This window comes from Balaenoptera ricei, chromosome 15 (genome assembly GCF_028023285.1).
Source record: "Balaenoptera ricei isolate mBalRic1 chromosome 15, mBalRic1.hap2, whole genome shotgun sequence".
NCBI lineage: Eukaryota > Metazoa > Chordata > Mammalia > Artiodactyla > Balaenopteridae > Balaenoptera > Balaenoptera ricei.
Window position 1 is genome coordinate 21,807,797 of NC_082653.1, and position 21,675 is coordinate 21,829,471.

General features: G+C 41.2%; 1 protein-coding gene across 4 annotated transcripts in view; it reads right to left on the bottom strand.

The window, feature by feature from the left end:
• The window catches only part of RPRD1B (regulation of nuclear pre-mRNA domain containing 1B), a 107,727-nt gene that overhangs the window by 56,940 nt on the left and 29,112 nt on the right, over positions 1-21,675 (bottom strand). For all 4 annotated transcript variants that reach the window (XM_059898982.1, XM_059898985.1, XM_059898986.1 and 1 more), the window contains exon 6: positions 19,988-20,163. In XM_059898982.1, coding sequence (XP_059754965.1) covers positions 19,988-20,163 — 176 coding nt within the window. The remainder of the gene's footprint in view (positions 1-19,987; positions 20,164-21,675) is intronic.

Sequence of the window (21,675 nt, forward strand, 5' to 3'; positions counted from 1 at the left end):
GACTTCACAGGAAATTAATAGAGAAGACCAATTCTCTTATTACTGGACATGGATTCATTTATTTAACTTCTCCTGAATTCTAGGTACAAAAAAGGTAAAATAGTTACTGAATAGTTACCCCTTGCTCCCTGCCCAAATCCTCTGACCGAAGCTGACAAATGAAAAGCCACCTCAACTCAGAGTCATCCAGTCTGGGTAGCTACAGAGCACTTCAGTTGAAGGAATTCCTCAAGAACAGTTTGAAAATCACTGAGTCTCTAGTGAGCTGCCCTGAGATCAGAATCCAAGGGTCCTCACTCTTGGGTAATCCTTAGACTAATTTAGCAAGTCCACCTGAAGTCAAAAGGAAAGGTGGCTGGGACTTCCTTGGCAGTCCAGTGGGAAGACTCTTGCGCTCCCAACGCAGGGGGCCTGGGTTTGATCCCTGGTCAGGGAACTAGATCCCACATGCATGCCGCAACTAAGAAGTCCACATGCTGCAACTAAGACCTGGTGCAGCCTAAATAAATAAGTAATAAATAAATAAATAGTTTTTAAAAAAGGAAAAGTGATTGATCTGATAACACCCCCACACTACCTTAAGTTCAAATAACTCTCTTCAAAGGCAATCTTAAAAAAAAAAAATCCCATTTATTTCTGTTTAGGAGAGTGGAGAGGTATCGCATGCTTAGGCTGCTATTATATTCTAGATATCACCACAGAAACTTCATTTTAATAAAAGGAAATATGTTCCATATTAAAGTCCTCTCTTCAGGCCACTATGAAAGTGGATGGATCATGCCCATACCTCCTTGTGCCATGGGCATTTCTTCTCGTTCCCTTCCCATAGGGATTTCTATTTTAAGAGCAGTTGCATGAGCCTAGGAGGAGGGCATCACTAGAGAAAGGATGAAAGTGGGATTCACTGAAAAGGATTAAAAAACATAGAGTTGCAAGATACAAGGTTAATATATAAAAGTCAATTGCTTTCCTATATATACCAGTGATGAACTAGTGGAATTTGAAATTAAAACCCAAATACCTTTACATTAGCCCCAAAACAATGAAATACTTAAGTATAAATCTAACAAAATATGTATAAGATCTATAGGAGGAAAATTACAAAATTCTGATGACTGAACACAGAAGTAAATAAATGGAGAGATATTCCATGTTCATGGATAGGAATATTCAATACTATTAGGATGTCTGTTCTTCCCAACTTGATCTACAGATCCAAGGCAATCCCAACAAAACCACAGCAAGTTATTCTGTAGATACAGACAAACTAATTCTAAAGTTTATATGGCGAGGCAAAAGATTCTGAATAGCCAACACAATGTTAAAAAAGAAGAACAAAGTTAGAAACTACCTGATTCTAAGACTTACTTTAGGGCTTCCCTGGTGGCGCAGTGGTTGAGAATCTGCCTGCCGATGCAGGGGACACGGGTTCGAGCCCTGGCCTGGGAAGACCCCACATGCCGTGGAGCAGCTAGGCCCGTGAGCCACAACTACTAAAGCCCACATGTCTGGAGCCTGTGCTCCGCAACAAGAGAGGCCGCGACAGTGAGAGGCCCGCGCACCGCGATGAAGAGTGGCCCCCGCTCGCCCCAACTAGAGAAAGCCCTCGTATAGAAACGAAGACCCAACACAGCCAAAAATAAATAAATTAATTAATTAATTTAAAAAAAAAAAACTGATCACTTTAAAAAAAAAAAAAAAAGACTTACTTTAAGCTGTGGTAATCCAGACAACGCAATACTGGCAAAAGAATAAACAAATAGATCAATGCAACAGAATAGAGAGCCCAGAAATAGACCCATATAATCAACTGATCTTTGACAAAGGAGCAAAGGCAATACAGCGGAGAAAAGATAGTATTTTCAACAACTGGACATCCACATGCAAAAAACCAGATCTAGACACAAATCTTACATCCTTTACAAAAATTAACTCAAAATGAATCAGAGACCTAAAGGTAAAACACGAAACTATAAAACTCCTAGAAGATAACACAGAAGAAAATTTAAATGGTCTTTGGTTTGGTGATGACTTTTTACATAGGACACCAATGGCATGATCCATGAAAGAACTGACAAGCTGGACTTCATTAAAATGAAAAATTTCAACTCTGCAAAAGACTGTCAAGAGAATGAAAAGACAAGCCAGAGACTGGGAGAAAATGTTTGTGAAAGACATCACATGTCATCAGGGACATGCAAATTAAAACACTGTTGAGATACCACCCCACACCTATTAGAATAGCCAAAGCACAGAACACCAACAACACCACATGTTGGTTAGGATGTGGAGCAAGAGGAACTGTCAAATACATTGCTGGTGGGAATGCAAAATGGTACAGCCACTTTGGAAGACAATTTGGTGGCTTCTTACAAAACTAAACATACTCTTACCATATGATCCAGCAATCATGCTTGTTGGTATTTACCCAAAGGAGATGAATATCTATGCCCACACAAATACCTGCACGCGAATGTTCATAACAGCCTTATTCCTAACTTCCAAAAGTTGGAATCAACCAAGATGTCCTTAAGTAGGTGAATGGATAAATAAACTTTGGTACACCCAAACAACAGCATATTATTCAGCACTAAAAAGAAATGAGCTATCAAGCCATGAAAAGACATGGAGAAACCTTAAATGCATATCATTTAGTGAAAGAAGCCAATCTGAAAAGGCTAACTACTGTATGAATCCAACTATATGACATTTTGGAAAAGGCAAAATCATGGAGACAAAGGTTGGAGGGAAGTAGGGAGGGATGAACAGGTGGAGCAGAGATGATTTTTAGGGTAGTGAAAATACTGTAATGATAAATTATACATTTGTCCAAACCCACAGAATGTACAACACCAATGTGAACCCTAATGTAAACTACTGACTTTAGGTGATTATAGTGTGTCAGTGTAGGTTCATCAACAGTAACAAATGTACCACACCTGGAGAATGTTGATAGTTGGGAGACTATACATATCTGAGGATAGGGAGTATATGGGAAATCTTTGTACCTTCCTCTTAATTTTGCTGTGAACCTAAAATTGTTCTAAAAAATAGCCTTAAAAAAAAATGACCAATGGGACAAGGGGTTAAAATGTATCAGCAAGAGTGACTAGATATATACTCTAAATATCTAAATACAGGTAAAGACTGCTTTTAAAACTGTTAAAACAGGGACTTCCCCGGTGGTCCCTGTGAAGAATCTGCCGGTCGGGTCACGGCACTCCCTTGATAGCTGCCTTTCCAGTTATTCTCTTAGGTTCTGGACGGGCAAAGGAAACAGACCTCAGGAGAATCCAAGAATCTTTTATCTCAACCTACTAGCCTGCCTTCTGACAACTGTGGTCCACAAGCTCTGCTGCTACAAGGTTCCAAACCATGCCCTCAGCAACTCCTGTGCTCAGCAGAAATCCAGGCTTCCTTTCATGATACCATGAAAACCAACTTCAAAGTGATGAGACCCATTCAAGTTCTTTTGACTCATTTAAGTGTGCTGCATCCCACAATCACCAAGTACCATTCAGACAAATGATGTGGCAAGGTGGCCACATGCTCCTTGTTTAAAATACCTTACACTTGTAACAGAGGACTTAGCCTTTAATCTAAGGCTCATGCCCCCTTGCCTTGCCTGGTACAGGAATTTGAGAGATCAAGCCCTGTACCATTTACACCAGCAGATGACGCCGCTGCACCGCTCCTGCTCATCAGTCTTCTCTCCCTACCAGCTAATTCACCTCACCCACACTTCACACGGCTCTTTTTCGTACTCTTGTCTTCAGACACTTGCCTCTTCCTCCACTACCTACCTTAAGCAAGAAAAGACAAGGCAAACCCAGGCAGCTGTTGCTTTTCCTTCCCTGCTCATGCATAATTTATACTGGGGTGGTGGCAGACAGAGGTGATGGGTTGAGCTGAACCCTCCATTCTGCTACAGGCACCTACTGCAGCAAACCCCACGCCACCCTAGAGAGGCCATGGGGAGCCATGAAACAGGCAGGAGTTCCACCAGATTTGCTGCTACGGCTGCCCTGTTTCAGGATCCTTGAGGAGAGGAGGTGGAGGGGAAAGCAGGCACCTGTGAGGAATTGCCTGGGTTTATCTGACTGCCAAGAAATGTTTAAAACATAGAAGGTAAAGGCCCAATGCGTAGTTCTAAGATAATGCCGAGGATTTATGGTCCTGACTAAGCGCTGGAATCTTGCCTCACAGACTCTTCAAACCAGAGGGAGAAAATGTGTCCAACGTCCCCCTGCTTCCTACGGATCCAGCTGACTCTGTGGGAACACAGTCCAGCATGGAGTACCAAGACAACTGGCTGAAGAAGCAAGGCTGACACATTCTTTGCCTTTTTTGGTTAGAGCGGGAAGCCAAACCTGGCACGCTGCAGATGAGCTTGGGGATAAGATGGTTAGAAATGACAGGGTCCGACATCACAGTGACCTTTCGACAGGAATTTCATTTCCAAAACAACAAAATTAGAAGCATCTCCTCTAGCAACTCATGTAAGAAATACCGATCAAAATGTAAACGCTGTCAAACCTACTTTTTTCTTGCTAAGAATTATTTACATAAGAAATATTATGTTAGAAATAACACCACAGGCAGGGGCTTGATTTGATAAGATTTCCAGTAACAAGACTCATGTGTTCCTTTATCTTGCTCTGTTGTGCTATAGGACATACGGTATATAAAAATCACCCACTGCTTGGCTACTCCCAATTAAGAATCATAAAGGGTTATTATGCATGAAGAAGTTTACGAAGGGCCCTGTTCAGAGGACGGCTTCAAAGTCAAAGAACGGCTTCATCGTACGAAGGGTAAAGAGAGCCAGGCAGAAAGGGGAAGCTGATCCTCGCCCTAAGATTACTTAACGTGCCCACTCAGCCCCCTCGTCCTGCCAGGAGGCTCACCTCTTGCCACTAAGGCTCACAGGATCTACACGTAGAAGTCACAGCTTCTACTTAAACCCCAATTAGTTAATTAATTTCTCTTTCTTTCATTCATTTTTTTTAAGGGAAAGTACAACCTATAGATCTTTGGACTGAAAATAAGAATGCTGTTTTTAATTTTTCTTCAAGGATCTACACGGGAACGCTGAAAAGCCATCACTGACTTGCACCTCTCTCTCACCCAGCTCCATGCTCCATATGACTTAGTGGCAGCGGAGACATCTCAAAATGATACATTCTGGGGTGTCACAGCAGGGCTGGAGCTGCTGAGTAAGATGCAAGATACAGGGAAAAGAGGAAGTCGTGGCTCCGATCCCAGTATTCAGGGCCTCGCGGCTCCATTACTAAAATCAGTAATAAAGGTATTGTTGGGGCTCAGAGTGGGCTGCCCCAAAATGTGCCACCATGGCATATTGATTATTTTGAATTGAAGCTGCTTAAGAAGCCGCTGATATAAGGGAAAAAAAAGACTCTGACCCTCCTCTGTCTCCCTGAAAAGCAAGAAATAAATCTCTCACGTGAAAGGTTCTCTCTGCATCTGGAGGTAGAAGGACACACTTACTGTCAGAGACAAGGAATTCAGAGCCGAGAAGCCTGTATACAAACCTTGTTACTTTACTTCTTTAATTTACTACCCCAAGCTTAAATTCTGTTTAGATTCTTTTCTAATTAAGCACCCAAAGCCTAAGTTTTTTTGTGCTGTCAATTCCTCACAAATTTATTGTTTGTCTAAAAAGTATAAAAGCTGCCTTCTCTGGCTACTTCTTAGGTCCCATTTTTATGAGATTTCCATGCACATGATTAAAATTTGTTTCTTTTTCTCCTCTTAATCTGCCTTCTGTCAGTTTTATTCTTAGTTCAGCCACAAAAGCTCAAGAGGGGCAGAGGAGGAAATCCCTCACCCCCACCCCCTTCCAACAGAACACACAAGGTACTTCCCAGAAGGGAAAATGACAAAATGACTACAATTAGGAGTATTCTCAGAGCGATCCCAGAGCGATCCAACCATCCATTGGAGGAATCAAGTGGGAACAGGCTTCTTAAACTTGAAATCATACCACAAAGTGTTTTCAGGGTATTTCCTTCTCCCCAGAGGACCCTCTACACAAAAGGTTTAAGGGAGCTTCTACTATCACAACAAAAACCCCCTTCTGATAGGGAATTGCAAAAGCAAGGGAAGAAGAATGAAAAGTCATTGTATATACATAACTAAACTAATAAAAATGAAACTAACAAAAATAAAATCAGTTTTAGGACTGGGCAAATTTTCAAACCTTAACGTAATCATAAAGCTAAAATTTACAATTTAACGGATGCCTATAAAAGTGCTTTATAAAAAGAGACTTATTTAAAAATGACCTGGGTCCTTCAAAAATGCTTACACCATTTATGCAATGGATCCCTCATACAAAACCAGATAAAACCAAAATACTAATGTATAGGAAGAATTATTTATAATTAGTTCTTTTTAAAAAAGTTAACCTTCAAATATGCAAGTTTTATGCAAATAAAGTCCCCACAAACTGACTTCCTTAATGACTATTTTAATAAAGAACCAGGTTATTGATGCTGTGCAAGCATCAAAGGTGCCAACTTTTCACCTGTTTCTCCTTTTGAGCCTAATACTGGTGGAGTCAAGCATTCCTAGAAGGCAAATGAGAAGCAAAGGGTAGAAAGGAAAAGGACATTTTTCACACAAAATAATTTTAAGCAATGTTTATTATAATTTTAAGTGCTATACGGTCTGCCTGAAGCAGGCTAGCCTGTAGGTTACTGCACAGTATTTGGATACAGCTCTCTCTACAAGCAATAAAAAAAACATCAATTCCTTCCCATTAGCAAAAAAAGGAAGAAAATGCATTTCCTAGCTCCTCCAAAAGACTGAGGGTATATCACACTCCCACTGGAGGGAGGTCTCTGTGGTCGAACAGAAAAAACTCAGAGTCATAAAATCCAAGGTTCAGATCCTACTCTACCTCTTGTCTGTGGTATGACATGTGACTTTACCTTGCTGGGCTTAGCGTCCTCCTAAGATGGGAATGGAAATAATGCCTATATCCTGGGGTGATGGTGAGTTCTGAATGAGACCAAGCACTTGGTCTCAAAAGCAGTCCTACAAAACTGTCCAATGTCAATGAACAGATCTGAGAGGGGAAAAGAACAATCACCCCTCCCATGTTTATTATTTTATAAGTAATATTTAATCTTCCTGATTTATATGTTAAAGATGTACAGAATTGAAGAAAAAGAGAATTATTAATGGGATACAAAGTCCTTCCTCCCACAAACCATTTGAGTATGACCTGAAAATTTAGCACATTTACTAGAAGCTGGCTTGAGAAAATGAAAAGGCCCATGACCTCCAAGACGAGGGGAAAAAAGTCACAGAATTTTTAATTAGGTGGCACCATAGTCCAACCCTATCAATCTAAAAGCTGAGCGAGAAAAAGAATGTGTCTCAGGAGTAAAGCCTAGATCTCGTAGGAATGTCCTCAACCAGAAGGAGCCCCCGTTGAAGACCATCCTCTGACCGCACCTGGAGATGAACCAAACTGCAACCATATGCGCCACCTGAGGTGAGACGCTGAGCCAAGCATCAGGATAGGGTTGGGGATGAAAGAATGACAATACAGCCAGGATTTTATGATCTGGTCAGAGAATCACCAAATAATCCCTAAACAGAATGACAAACTATGTGGTGCTCTAAAGGAAAATGATAGGGAGCTATGACAGTATATATGGGGGGTGGCAGCGGGGAGAGACCTGGCTTTATGGGGTGGAGATGGGGTTTCCGGGAAATACTGTTTGACTTGGGATATAAACGATGAATGGGGATCAACCAGGTAAGGGTAACCAGTGGGAAGTAAAGGAGGGAGAGAGTGTTCTAGGCAGAGGGAGCAGCACATATGAAGCCAGAGATAAAAGAAGGCCAGCACAGACAAAATGCAATGGAACACGGCAAGAGATATGGCTGATGAGGTCAGCAGGGGCCAAGTCCTGGGGTGGGGTGGGGGGATGGCCACATGTGAGGATTTGGGCCTATATTCTAGGAGCAATGGGAAGCCATTTAAATGTTTGAGCAGAGAATGACATGCCCAGAGCTGCATGCTGAAAACATCACAGGGTGCCACGCAAAGAATGGATCACAGGGCATAAGTACAAATGCAGATGGACCAGTAACGAGGCTACTGCAGGCGACCAGGTGAGACATGGTGACAGCCTGAACTAAGGTGGTGGAGGTGGAGACAGAGATGAAGAGAAGGGGGACAAATTCAAGAAAACTTGAGGAGACAAAGATCACAATGGCTTGGTGACTACTCCAATGTGGAAGACAGGCGACGGGAGCTTGTCTGGCAGAGGTGCAGCAGAGGAGCTGAGGGAGAGACTGGGACATGAGGAGGGTGAAATGACTGGTGTGGGAGGTGGGAAAAATAGGGGGAGAAACACTGGATGAGGTCCAGGGTCTGGTTTTGATGAACGGCAATGCTCTTCTCCAAGAGAGGGGAAGAGGAGGAAAGGAAAGGTTGGAAGGGAAGAGATGGTGTGGTTTGACCATATTAAGTAAGAAGTGTCTGTGGAAATAAGATAAATGGGTCTCAAGTACAAGGAAGGGTCTAGGTAAAGATTTAGATTTAAGCCACCAGCACAAAGGTGGTAGCTGAAGCCACTTTATGTCACTCAAGGAAAAGGTCTGGAATAAGAAAAAAGCTAAAGGAAAACCCACATTTAAAGGGCAAGGATGGGGGCTTCCTTGGTGGCGCGGTGGTTGAGAGTCTGCCTGCCAATGCAGGGGACATGGGTTCGAGCACTGGTCTGGGAAGATCCCACATGCCGCAGAGCAACTAGGCCCGTGAGCCACAACTACTGAGTCTGTGTGTCTGGAGCCTGTGCTCCACAACAGGAGAGTGTTGCAACGGTGAGAGGCCCGCGCACCGCGATGAAGAGTGGTCCCCGCTTGCCGCAACTAGAGAAAGCCCTCGCACAGAAACGAAGACCCAACACAGTCAAAAATAAATAAATAAATAAATTTATTAAAAATAATAATAATAAAATAAAATAAAGGGCAAGGATGGAGAAAAGCTGATTAAAGGACAAAAGTCCTAGAACCAGCAGAAGGTGGGATACAGAAACCAGAGAAGGAAAACACATAAAAATTATTAAATAGTATAAAATGCTATAGAGAGGGCCAAAAAGAGAAAAGGAGATGAGAGACAGAGACTGAAAAGTATCTTTTGGCTTTTGAGATTAGACTACTGGTGGAAGATTCTAAAGACGGTAATGGAGATACGCCTGCTAAGCTGCAATGGGGTAAGCAGAGGCAGCAAGGAGAGACACGAAGTTACAAAGGGATAGTGGTAGTGGTGCAGGGGTGTGCTTGTGTGAATGTGATTTAAAAAAAATATTAGAGAGGCAAAGCATGCTACACGTGCTGAGAAGGACCCCCTTCAGCCAGCCTACTGGAGACTTCTTCCACAGAAAGGAAAATAACTTGGCCCTAAAGATCCTGTGGGATAAAGAAAGGCAAACACTAACAACTTAGGTTAGACAAGTATTGGAACCTGTTTGCCCCAGGTGAGGGTAAAATTGTTATTTTATAAATGAAAAACCACGCCAAAGACAAGAGGCTGCAAAGACCACTGGCCTCAGTAGAGAAAGTCAGAAAGAGCCTGGAATGGGCACTTTAGGTCCTCATCACTAAATCCTAACTGGGGCAAACGGTATCTTTCTGGGAATAACTCCTAGTGAGTTTATGTCCCACGGAGCAGACACACTATGGGCAAAATAAAAGGACTCGGAAAAGCACCAAATACATCATACCAGACATCATGAAGAAAAAGTGGGATGTGTCTATACATAATCACTATCCAAACCCCAAGAATGCTTAGAAGGCTGCTGGCAAATTTTTGCCGAGTTGAAATTTGCAAAGTTACTCTGCTTAAAATTCTCAAAGTACCTAATGACTGGAAGAAGCAAGAGAGTGGTCCACACTTTTTCCTAAAGATGCTGAAGAACCTGAATAAGGAAGAGAACAAATAAGGAGGCTAGCAGAGTCATAATGACATTTGGCTGGTACCATAACTTCTTTACGTGAAGCATGCTGTATGTACCTCAGGGACTTTGTAAAGGTTTCAGGTTGGCTCTTATAAGCATGCACATTTTTGCCCTAATCATGGAAAAAGACTCTTTCTGACCTTATTTCAAGTCCTACATTTTATAAGGAAAAACAAGTCAGAGATATAACTTAGAAGATTGCAGAGTATGCCACAATCCAATTTTACTTTCTTCAAAAATCACAACTTGAAGTGGGAGCAGAAGACCCACCTTAACAGGAGTAGGAACATTCATAAAGACTAAAATAGATCTTTGCTCGAAATAACATGTACCCATTGGGTCAAATAGACACCTAGACACAAGAGCTCAAATTTCTGTAATCTGAACTCTGCTCTCAAAGTTATGCTCACTCAAGTCAATACTATAATAAGAAGTAATTGCTATTTTCCCACAGCTGTTCCAAATGTAAACAGATAAAACCTAGAAGAGAGCCCTATTTGTCTAATTAAACTATTCAATGTTCATTCCTTCATAAAACGAAGATTAATCCTTAACCTGTGGATATATATACACATATTATATATATATCTTCTGTCTGTCTATAAAGCTCAATAAAGTTCTAGACTGCCTAAGATGCTTTGAAAAAGATCAAGAACCCTTAAGACAGAAATGCCTACTAGTGGCAAAGACCTTAAAATGCATATGACCTGCAGGGTACTTAGAGACAAGCAGACATCTGCACACATACAGAATCAATTTTTAGAAATTTATAGGAAGGAAATAATCCAGACTAAAAGTTAGCCCAAAGTGGGGAGGGGCGGGGGGGGGGGGGGAAGAAAAAAGAAACAGTACAATAAAAATAATCATTGAATATCCAACCACAGATATTCAAGCAGCCATTTAAAATGTTTATAAAGTTTTTGTCAATAAGGGAAAATGATCACGTAAAGTTTTAAAAGGCATGACATTATGATTATTTTAATTTTAAAATAGGAGGAAAAAAATAAAAGAAATATACCAAAACTAAAAGTAGTTATCTCTGGGTCGTGAGATTATGATTTTTTTCTTTATACTTAATTTTTCTACGTTTCCTATGATGTGCTTCTTTTATAATCAGAAAAAAAGAAAAGAGAAAGAACTGAATATTAGTTGAATAAGAATGAATGTTTTCAAAGACAAGCAGTGACATGGGGCCCGGATGCTGTTTTGACTCAATACGTATATGCACTTTATAAATAAATACGAAAAATTAGTGCTACATACACCAGCTAAAACTCAGTGGAGCTGTTTCAGGAAGGAGGAGGATTCATCAAAAGTTAACTATAAATACAAAAACAACACTGTGGCTAAAAGTATGGAATTCCAGGGACTTCCCTGGTGGTCCAGTGGTTAAAACTTTGCCTTCCAATGCAGGGGGTGTGGGTTTGATCCCTGGTCAGGGAGCTAAGCTCCCACATGCCTTGCGGCAAAAAAACCGAAAACATAAGACAGAAGCAATATTGTAACAAATTCAATAAAGACTTTAAAATTGGTCCACACCAAAAAAAATCTTAAAAAAAAAAAAGTATGGAATTCCAGCTGGGAGAGCTTTGAAATCACATCACTTTTTTCAGTGTAAAGTCTCAAATGTCAGTGAACCATGCCCTTAGGTCACCAAGTAAGTGAAGTACATTATATGGGGCATTTTCCCCCCTGGAGTGACAAGAGATTAATATAGAAAGAACACACACACACCTAAGCGCACACACCGATAGATAAAAGTTCCAGCTGCAAATCTGGCCTGAGCTATAATCAGCACCTAAAATGAATGGAAGGAATCCAAGGACTAAACACTGCCTCCAAACTCCAAATTACTCACAGAATCACACAACTCAAGAAAAGTCCCCAACTATTGGAGGGAAACCTATTTAAAAAAAAAAAAAAAAAAAGGGTCCCACATCAAAGGGATGAAAAAGCAGTAAGCAAGCCAAGGCCTGCTGTGTGGGGAAGGACATGAGTACAACCCCCCTGATCACTTGACCCATGTGAGCAGACTGACCTGCCTCAACAACTATTCTACAGCCCGTGGTGCTGACAGCACTGCTAGTCTAGGGAGGAAAGAATGACATGCTGAGGAAGGGCAGTGAGTGTAGAAGACTGCTTAGTGGGGGACCAGGCAGGGCCTCTCAGTTCCCAGGGGAACACAGTAGATGATCACTGGAGTCAGGTTTCAGGAGACTGGGGTTCTGGTCCTCACTGACTTCCTCTGTGACCTTGAATTGCTCATATAAATGCTGAGCTTTGTCTTCTTATCTAAAGTGAGGATTAGGGAATTCCCTGGTGGGCCAGTGGTTAGGACTGAGAGCTTCCACTGCAGGGGACACGGGTTCAATCCCTGGTCAGGGAACTAAGATTCCGCATGCCACGCAGTGTGGCCAAAAATTTTTTAAAAACCAAAAAAACAAACAAAAACCCCCTCCGATTACAAAATGAGGATTAGATCACCTGCTCCCATCTGCCCTCACTATAATGGATGACGAGATACTGGCTTCCATCACCATGGGGAAAGGGGAGAATTTACTCCAAGCTGACAAAAAAGGAGCTCTCTATCTCCACCTACTGCCTATCCCATTACAGGAATGAACACTTCTAACCACGTGCTCCCTGCAGGGAGGTGGAGGATGCTGCCAAAAACAACAGACGGCCAGCAGTTTGGTTTTAGCGCCCCTCAGCTACAGTCAAAGACTTTCTGAAGTCTGTTATAACCAAATTACAAACAGATATATGAAGAATCACAAGACAATGCTGGATTCCGGGCCGTTTCCCCCTTCCCAGCTGTGTTGCCTGAAGTAGAAAGCTGTGCTCCTGAATTCATTACAGCTGAGGGGGAGGAGCCAAGCTGGGGAAAGAGCAGCAGGCCCAAGTTCCATGAACCAATTTCTCCCTTCCTCTCAGAGCAAGAGCATGCACAGTTATAGCAGGAGGGTACTCAGAACCTTGGTGGCAAAATGGGCTCTCTCAAACTCAGAAAGGTTTTCTCGAGGGCCACTTTGGAATGCTTTCATGCAACCATTTTAATCCCCCTCCATAAGATGTCATGTCTCTGAAACAAGATTCTCGGGATTGCTGAAATGATCAACTCTGGCTACTCTTCTGTGTAGAGTGTCTTTCTGCTGTGACCTGACCTTATGAAATTAATTAATTTAAAAAACCCACAATAAACAAACAAAAACACAAACCCAATAAAAATTACAAGATGTCTGCTTTGAATTGTATTCCTGGTCTGGGCTAACTCTGGGTCTGAGTTTCTTTACCAATTCAGAAGCTGAACTATACAACCTCTAAGGTTCTGTCCAGCTCAGTAATCCTGTTAACAACCTTACCTAGACATCCAGGCCTTTACTTTGCAGAGTGAAGCTGGCTGTCACTGACCATGCCCTGGTGACTTTGTTGAGTGCACACGCATACATATGCATGCCTTCTAGAGGTGCATAAGACACTGCCTACTGAAAGGAGGCGCATACTGTCTTCTACTGTGGTCCCTGATACCCAGGGCACCTAAACAGGGCCTTTATAATATCAAGTGCATCAGTAAGTGATACTCTAGCATCTCTTTTAAAATCCTGCAGCAGAAATTAAAGCATACCTAAATAATTGGGACGACATCTCATGTTCATGGATTAGAATGCCTAAGATTGTTAAAATGGCAATAGTGCCCAAAGCAATCTCCAGATTCAATACAATTCCTATTAAAACTCCAACAGCCTTTCTTGCAGAAATGGAAAAGCTGATCCTCAAATTCACACAGAATTGCAACAGGCCCCAAATAGCCAAACAATAATGAAAATCAACAACAAAGTTGAGAACTCACATTTTCTGATCTGAAAACTTACTATGAAGCTACAGAGATCAAAAGAGTTGTGATACCTGCATAGGACAGACACACAGATCAGTGGAATAGAACAGACAGTCCAGAAATAAACCCATACATCTATGGCCAACCGATTTTTTTACAAAAGTGCCAAGTATTCAGTGGGGGACAACAAATGGTGCTGGGGCAACTAGATATCTATATGCAGATAATGAAGTTGCACTCACGTCCCCCTGCCCCACCTCACGTCATATACCAAAATTAACTCAACAACCCAAATGTAAAAGCTAAAACTACAAAACTCCTAGAAGAAAACACAGGAGTAAATCTTCATGATCTGGGATTTGCCAATGGATTCTTAAATGTGACACCAAAACACAGGCAACACAAGAAAAAACACAGTAGAACTCACCAAAATTAAAAACTTACTACTTCAAAGGGCATTATGAAGAAAGTGAAAAGACAACTTATAAAATGGGAGAAAATATCTGCAAAGCATTTATCTGATAAGAGTTTAATATCCAGAACATACAAAGAACTCTTACAATTCAAGAACAAACAACCCAATTCAAAAATGGGCACAGGCCTTGAATAAACACTGCTCAAAAAAAAGATACACAAATGGCCAACAAGCACATGCTAAGACGCTCATCCCAGTTAATCGTCATGGAAATGCAAATCAAAACCACAAGATATCGCTTCACATCCACTAGGATGGCTAGAATTTAAAAAGGACAGACAGTTATCAAGTGCTGACGAGGATGTGGAGAAACTGGAACCCTCATACACTGCTAATGGGAATGTAAAATGGTACAAGCTGCTATGGGAAACAGTTTTGGTGGTTCCTCAAAAAGTTAAACATAGAATTCACTTTATGACCCAGCAATTCTATTCCTAGTTATACATATACCCAAGAGAAATAAAACATATGTCCCCACAAAAACTTGTACACAACTGTTTACAGCACCATTATTCATAATGGCCAAAATGCAGAAACAATCCAACTGTCCATCAATAAATTAATGGGTAGACATTTTTTCATACCTATACAATGGACAATTCAGCCATAAAAAGAAATGAAGTACTGATACATGCTACAACGTGGATGAAGCTAAAAAACATGCTAAGTGAAAGAAGCCAGACACAATTATATGAAATATCCAGCATTGGCAAATCCATGGGGATAGAAAGCAGGCTGGCGGTTGCCAGGGGCTGGGAGGAGGGGGCGCATAGGGAATGACTCGTTAATGGGTACAGGGTTTTCTTTTGGTATGACGGAATGTGAAATGTTTTGGAACTTGATATAGGTGGTGGTTGCATAATACTATGAATGTACTAAACGCCACTGAAATGCATACACTTTAAAATGGTTATTACTTTTATGTTTTATACATTTCACCTCAATTAAAGAAAGTCTGCAGATAGGAACACATCTCCCCAGAGCTCTTCCCTGTGTGGCATATAGTCTGTGTGTGTACCAAGTGGCATGTGTATCACAGAACTGTCTCCTTTCAGTTCTAGAGCACTGCTAGTCAAACACCATGATGTAAAAGAAACCAACTGATGTGTTAAGGTGGTAAAATTTTGGGTACCTTCCTCCTTTTGATTTTTTTCTTCAATGCTTGTACAAATAGATTTTCTTCTCTCTCTCTGCTTTTCACATGCCCTGATCAGTCAGACGGAACATACCACATCATACTTTCTCCAAACTGACAAGACGGGGACTTTGTCTGTCCTACTCTATGGCTTGTAACCTTCTAGCAGTCACTTGGGGTAATGGTCACCTCTGTCACCCAGAAACAAACCTTCCTTTTGCTCCAAGAACTGAAGTTTAGAGGCTTTTCTGGTACCTTTGGCCTTTTCCTTTTTGAATTCACTGTCTTCTGTATCCTCCACATTCCTTATCCTCACTTTGGGGCTGCTGTTTGTGCTTCCTTCTACATGCCTTCTTTCCCATTTCTGTGTTTCCTCATGTTCATGACAAAAGCATGACAAATATTAAGCAGCTCTCCTTCTAACCCTGCCTGGAGTTTAAGGCCAATGTCTACCATAACACCCAAAAGGAAAAGCAGAAAAAAAAGAAAAGGTAAAAAAAATAATCACCTCAAAATGAATCATGATTCTACTTCAAGGAAAAAAAAGAAAAGCAACACCAAGGAGGAAACCCACAGTTTCCATCAAATACTCACCTTTCTTTACTGATATATTCTTTACAACCAAGAATTAATTTTTTAATGCAACCTAGAAAATCCTCTTCTTTATGAAATAAGGTTTCATCAGGTGATGAATTTAACTCACAGAACAAATATTTACTGAGGAACAATTATGTTCCTGACACTGTAAGAGCAGCCAAAGAGCACATATTCTAATGAACTTTGGAAGACCTGCTGAAGGCAGTATGTTGCTCAAAAACTGCCCGTGCATTTTATAATTCTCTTGTATTTTAAATAAACTTCAGATCAAATTAATGTTAAACAATTAACATATTCATTTTTCCTTGGTCTATTTTAACTTAGACACAGTGAGTTAGGATAGTCCCCTTACTTAGAACATGTCTCACATTCTCCTTTAACTCCTTTTTCGCTGTTTTTCCCACACTAGAGTGGAAGCTCATTGAGGGGAGAGCGTATATCATGCTCCTCTCCGATTATCTCCTGCCTGGCATGGGCTTTGTTGACTTCATGGCTGAATAAGCAGCCCTTGAAAGAGTATGGATCCTAATTCCCACAGGAGGGCTCTGGCACCCCGCTCCCATACCTTCTGTCTTTGTCTCCTTTCATAAATCTGTGTGCTCCAGTCTGGCTGTTCTCCATTTATAAGTATATTTCCCTTCTTCAATTGCTATTTCCTTTTAAGAAAAGGCTTTAGTGCCTGCCAGGAAGTTTGGACTTAACCTTAAACCACAATCACAATTGCCAATTGTCTCCTTGATCTATATTATGTATAATCCCTCAGTTTGGTTTTATGTTCACCCATGCTGTTTACACAAGAATATGATTTCCTTGAGGGCAGAAACACAATCTCTCTGTGAGCCATAACTCTGTCTTCTACATCCCAGGGTCTGAATCATCCTAGGCACTGAATCATTATATTCCCTATCCCAAACTTTAGAAGCCACTGAGAAATATAACATAAAATTCTCAAGTGAAAGAATAAAAAGGTATGATTATTACATAAGGAAGATATAAACTTGAAGAAAAAAACCTTACATGTTAACAAATTAGAACTTTGGGAAGAAAAGAGACTCTCAAGCAAATAATTACATTTCCAGAGTTCTAAGAATTCCATATCCTACACCGACAGCAATGAAAAGATTAAAAAATAAAAGCAGACTTCATGATGTGGCAGTTTTAAAACAAGGATTGGCAGTATTAAAAAAAAATAAATGTTAAAAAGGTAGGTAACTTTATTTACTGTCCTCATCAATAAGAGACTTTTGGAAGATTTATAAGAATTCATAGTAATAATGCACCTTTCACGTGGCACATACTTAGCAAGTTTTATCATCACTGTAAGGATATAATGGAATTAAGACCAGTCTACTATGGGATATGAGAGAAAAATCTCAGATTCTAGGGAGCAAACCGTTCATATTTTTAGCAAACATGGATAAAGAAAGAACTAAAACCATCTTTCAACATCTTATGTTATATCTAGTAGTTTGTTTTTTTAAATGTAGCAAATTTAGCTCCACTTTTACGATGAATAGTTTTGCTCATGTGGCTGAGAGACATGGTTTGGAATAAGAACTGGCAGTTCAGAACCTGTACTTTCCAGTGGTGGGACATACCTGTTCTGATTCTTAAAGCAATGGAATTCCAATGCCCAGATGAGTAAAGAAATTTGGGCTGGAAAGCAACAAAACACACTCAAATCTCTGATCCATCTCTCTGCCTTAATGACCTCTTGTGGCATCTAGCAAACCACTGGTTCTACAGAAACCAGAATGATCCCCCAAGAAATATAGGGAGGAAAGTGCAACTATGAGGAAGGGAGACGTACAAAGAGTTAATTCACGCTACCAACCCAATCTCCTTCTCAAAGACTCTGTCCTCTATGGTAGCGTGCCACGTTCCACCCGACAGCAGCTGCTCATGATAATCAATGTCTGACAGATCAGAGAAAGCCCTTAATGTGTTGCCAAGGGGCAGTTCAACAGATGGCATGGTGACTTACAACCAGAATCATTAATTACACTCTCTTATTAGTCCCAGGGCACAGTGCTGAAAATGCTTCCTCAGTGAAAGATGAGCATTTCAGATAAATGACCGTCTGGTACTGCCTGTGAAACTCCCTTTAGGATTTCTGGTCAGTGTTGATTTCTAAATCTAAGCCATACTATTTTTTTTATAGCCGTTTCCCATCTTCCACTTTCAAGCTGGCTAGGAATATGAAACTTCCACCACTACTACCCATCACAGCTCCTGTAGTCATTGCAGGTAACAACATGGTAAAGAGCGCCCATCCTTCGTTTCCCCGCACAAGTCAGGTGACTGTGTTGAAAGGCAAACACAATCATGTCAGCCACAGGGCTAGCTCACTTTTCCCTCCCTCTGTGCCAGAGAATGTCTTTCTTGAGTACAGGGCTGGGGGAGGGGGACTATCCCCTCCCTCCCCAATCTACTCTGTTTCTTGTAGTAAGTGACTGATTCTCCAAGTCAAAACTGTCTTCCCTTCCCAAACCACTGGCTGCAACTCTTCTCCACGTCTCTTTGAGAAAAAGAAGGGTAGACACTCCTGAAAAGGAAGCCTAGCAGCTGGAAGCAAGCAAAAGTTCCCAAATGTCCACACTGCCGGTTCAGTTATCTCAAAGGACTGAGGATAAGCCACCATGTATTTAATTAAGAAGCCAGACAAATGCAAACTAGAGAAACTAGTTCTGAAGGCCCTCTCCAAGGGCACTCAGACAATGTCAGCTCAGGGTGGAAATTAGTTCCTTCTTAACAGTATGAGAACTGGGCTCCATAAACATTATTATGTTTACGTGGAATTTTAGAACAGACTGCAGACAGAGCTTAGAGGCACACTACTTATTGGCCTTAGCAAGGATACAAGTTGGAAATAAATCTCAGTATAACCCAAAAGAAAGAAAGTTTCAAGCATTTCCCAAATATTACCAAATAAACATTCTTTGGTTTTGCTGAATGCCTATTCTTCCTGTACCTCAATATACGTGTTTTTTTGTTTGTTTTTTTTTTTTGGCTGCGTTGGATCTTTGTTGCTGAGCGTGGGCTTTGTCTAGTTGCGGCGAGCGGGGGCTACTCTTCGTTGCAGTGCGTGGGCTTCTCACTGTGGTGGCTTCCCTTGTTGCGGAGCACGGGCTCTAGGCACGCGGGCTTCAGTAGTTGTGGCTCGCGGGCTCTAGAGCACAGGCTCAGTAGTTTTGGAGCACAGGCTTAGTTGCTCTGCGGCATGTGGGATCTTTCCGGACCAGGACTCGAACCCGTGTCCCCTGCACTGGCAGGCAGATTCTTAACCACTGCACCACCGGTGAAGCCCTACAATTTTGTTTTTTTAATATGAGTTCACACTAAAGCAACAGTAGTACCCTAAATGCTGTTATTTAAGGCTTCATTGTTTGTTTTCTGCATTCCCATTTGTTCTTTTCTGGACGCATAAAAACATGACTTTGATTTTTAACTAGGTCCAGATAATTACAATATCTGATAGGGACTTCCCTGGTGGCGCAGTGGTTAAGAATCCGCCTGCCAATGCAGGGGACACGGGATCGAGCCCTGGTCCGGGAAGATCCCACATGCCGCGGAGCAGCTAAGCACGTGCGCCACAACTACTGAGCCTGCGCTCTAGAGCCCGCGAGCCACAACTACTAAGGCCCGCGTGCCTAAAGCCCGTGCTCCACAACAAGAGAAGCCACCGCAATGAGAAGTCTGCGCACTACAATGAAGAGCAGCCCCCGCTCGCCGCAACTGGAGAAAGCCCACGTGCAGAAACGAAGATGCAAAGCAGCTAAAAATAAATTAATTAATTATTTTTTTAAAAATCTGATGGATGTTCTCATCTCATGAATTTTTTTAAAAGGAAAAAATAACGTGTTATTTAAGGCATAATAAAAACCTCCTAATGTGGGCTGCAGGAAGGGAAACTTGGGAAGTTTGGGTCTGCCTTGCAATGTACTCACTTCTAGTTTTTTCTCCTTTTCTGACAAAACATCTTTCTGGTTCTGGGTGTACTCCACCAACATCCGAGCCAGCTGGCGTCGGTCTTCCAGTTCTGCCGCCAGGCGCCCATTATATTCGGCTAGTAACAGACATGCTTCATCTACTGTTTTTGAAAGACGTTCAGCTGCCTCTTTGTCTAAGTACAAATGAGATAAAAAAAAAAGAGAGACAATATACAACGACACAGGCATAATTGCAAACATTTCTGGGGGAGGTTAGTTTCTCCTCTAACATTCAAGTCCAAGAACAGGTCAGAACCTGTAGACAAACAATGGACTGGCTGACAGAGAAATCCAAAGGTACTCACTCCTGTCAACAAGACGGGACGTTTCTGAATTACCTGAAGTGAGGCAATTGTACAAAGAGGGGAATCTGGTAAATGATTTCTAAATGCCTCTACCAAAAAACGAATAAACGTAAATAAATAAATAAATAAATATCTATAGCGACAAAAGCTCTACAAATAAACAGAAAGAGATATTTAAGGTCATTTGTGAAATAATATTTCCCTGCCTCTGAGAATTTCAAAGGTGCTTTCATTCATATTATTTCATTAAATATTCTTTGCATATCCCTCTGAAATACAAAAGCAAGCACTCATTTCCTGGGTGTGGAAACTAAGACTTAATAAAAGTGACAGGTTCAGTAGCAGGTTCTTTGCTGAGGAGCTGGGACTCAAAACCACATCTATAAAATGGACCTATAGGATTCTACTTCTTAAACTATGTAAGCCTTAAACCTCTTCTTCTAGTCAACAAAATATAGGGTCTGATAAGAAGCTTTCAAATGCTTTTGAATGTGACCCACACTAAGAAATACACTTCATATAAATATACAAAAATAAAAGAAAGTTTCATAAAACAATACTTTCCTTAGTGTGTGCAGGGTGTTCTATCTTCTAACCCATTAAAAAAAAAAAAAAATGTTGGTCATTATCTACCAGACTGATTTCAGGTCCAATTAATGGGCTGCAACTCATTGTTTGAGGAAAAAACTGTGCGGAAGAATCAAAGTATAAGAAAGGGTATCCTTGGAAAGAAGGGGTGAACAAGGCTCAACATTAGGAAATAAGAAAAGACAAAGGACTATTTGTATTTCAAAGAAGTGATGTAATTAATTACGTGTGGGTATGGTGAGATTAAAATTTTTAAGTAGGTATACCTCATTTTAAAAGGGCCTTAAAGGATCGATAGAGATCGGTGCTTTGAAACAAAGCACTAGAGACTCCAGTAGTTCCATGGGACAAACTCAAAGTGAGTTACACAGTGATACAGATCCGTTGCTTCCTATGAATACAGGTCGTCAAGGTGAGAGACCTCAGCATTGCCATACGCTAACCGGGATTTAAGAATTCCAACACAGTTTCTCTGGCAAACAGTCTGCCTGACTTTTAGATGCCTTCTCTACGTGAATACTGGAAGATGGACTGTTAAGGGATTCCAAATTAGGCCTGATGTCAAAGATCAGGTACTTCTATGCTCCTCGGGGACAGGGAAACAACAGGATGTTCTTGGTGGAGGAGGACTGAGCCAAAGAGAACACAAAGGAAAGAGACATTCTCAGTCGCTGAGGGTGAAGCAGACAGTGACACTTATTCTTCTAGATTGGTGGTGCGGTCTGGGAGTAAGCTGCTGGGGTGGTTAGGCTG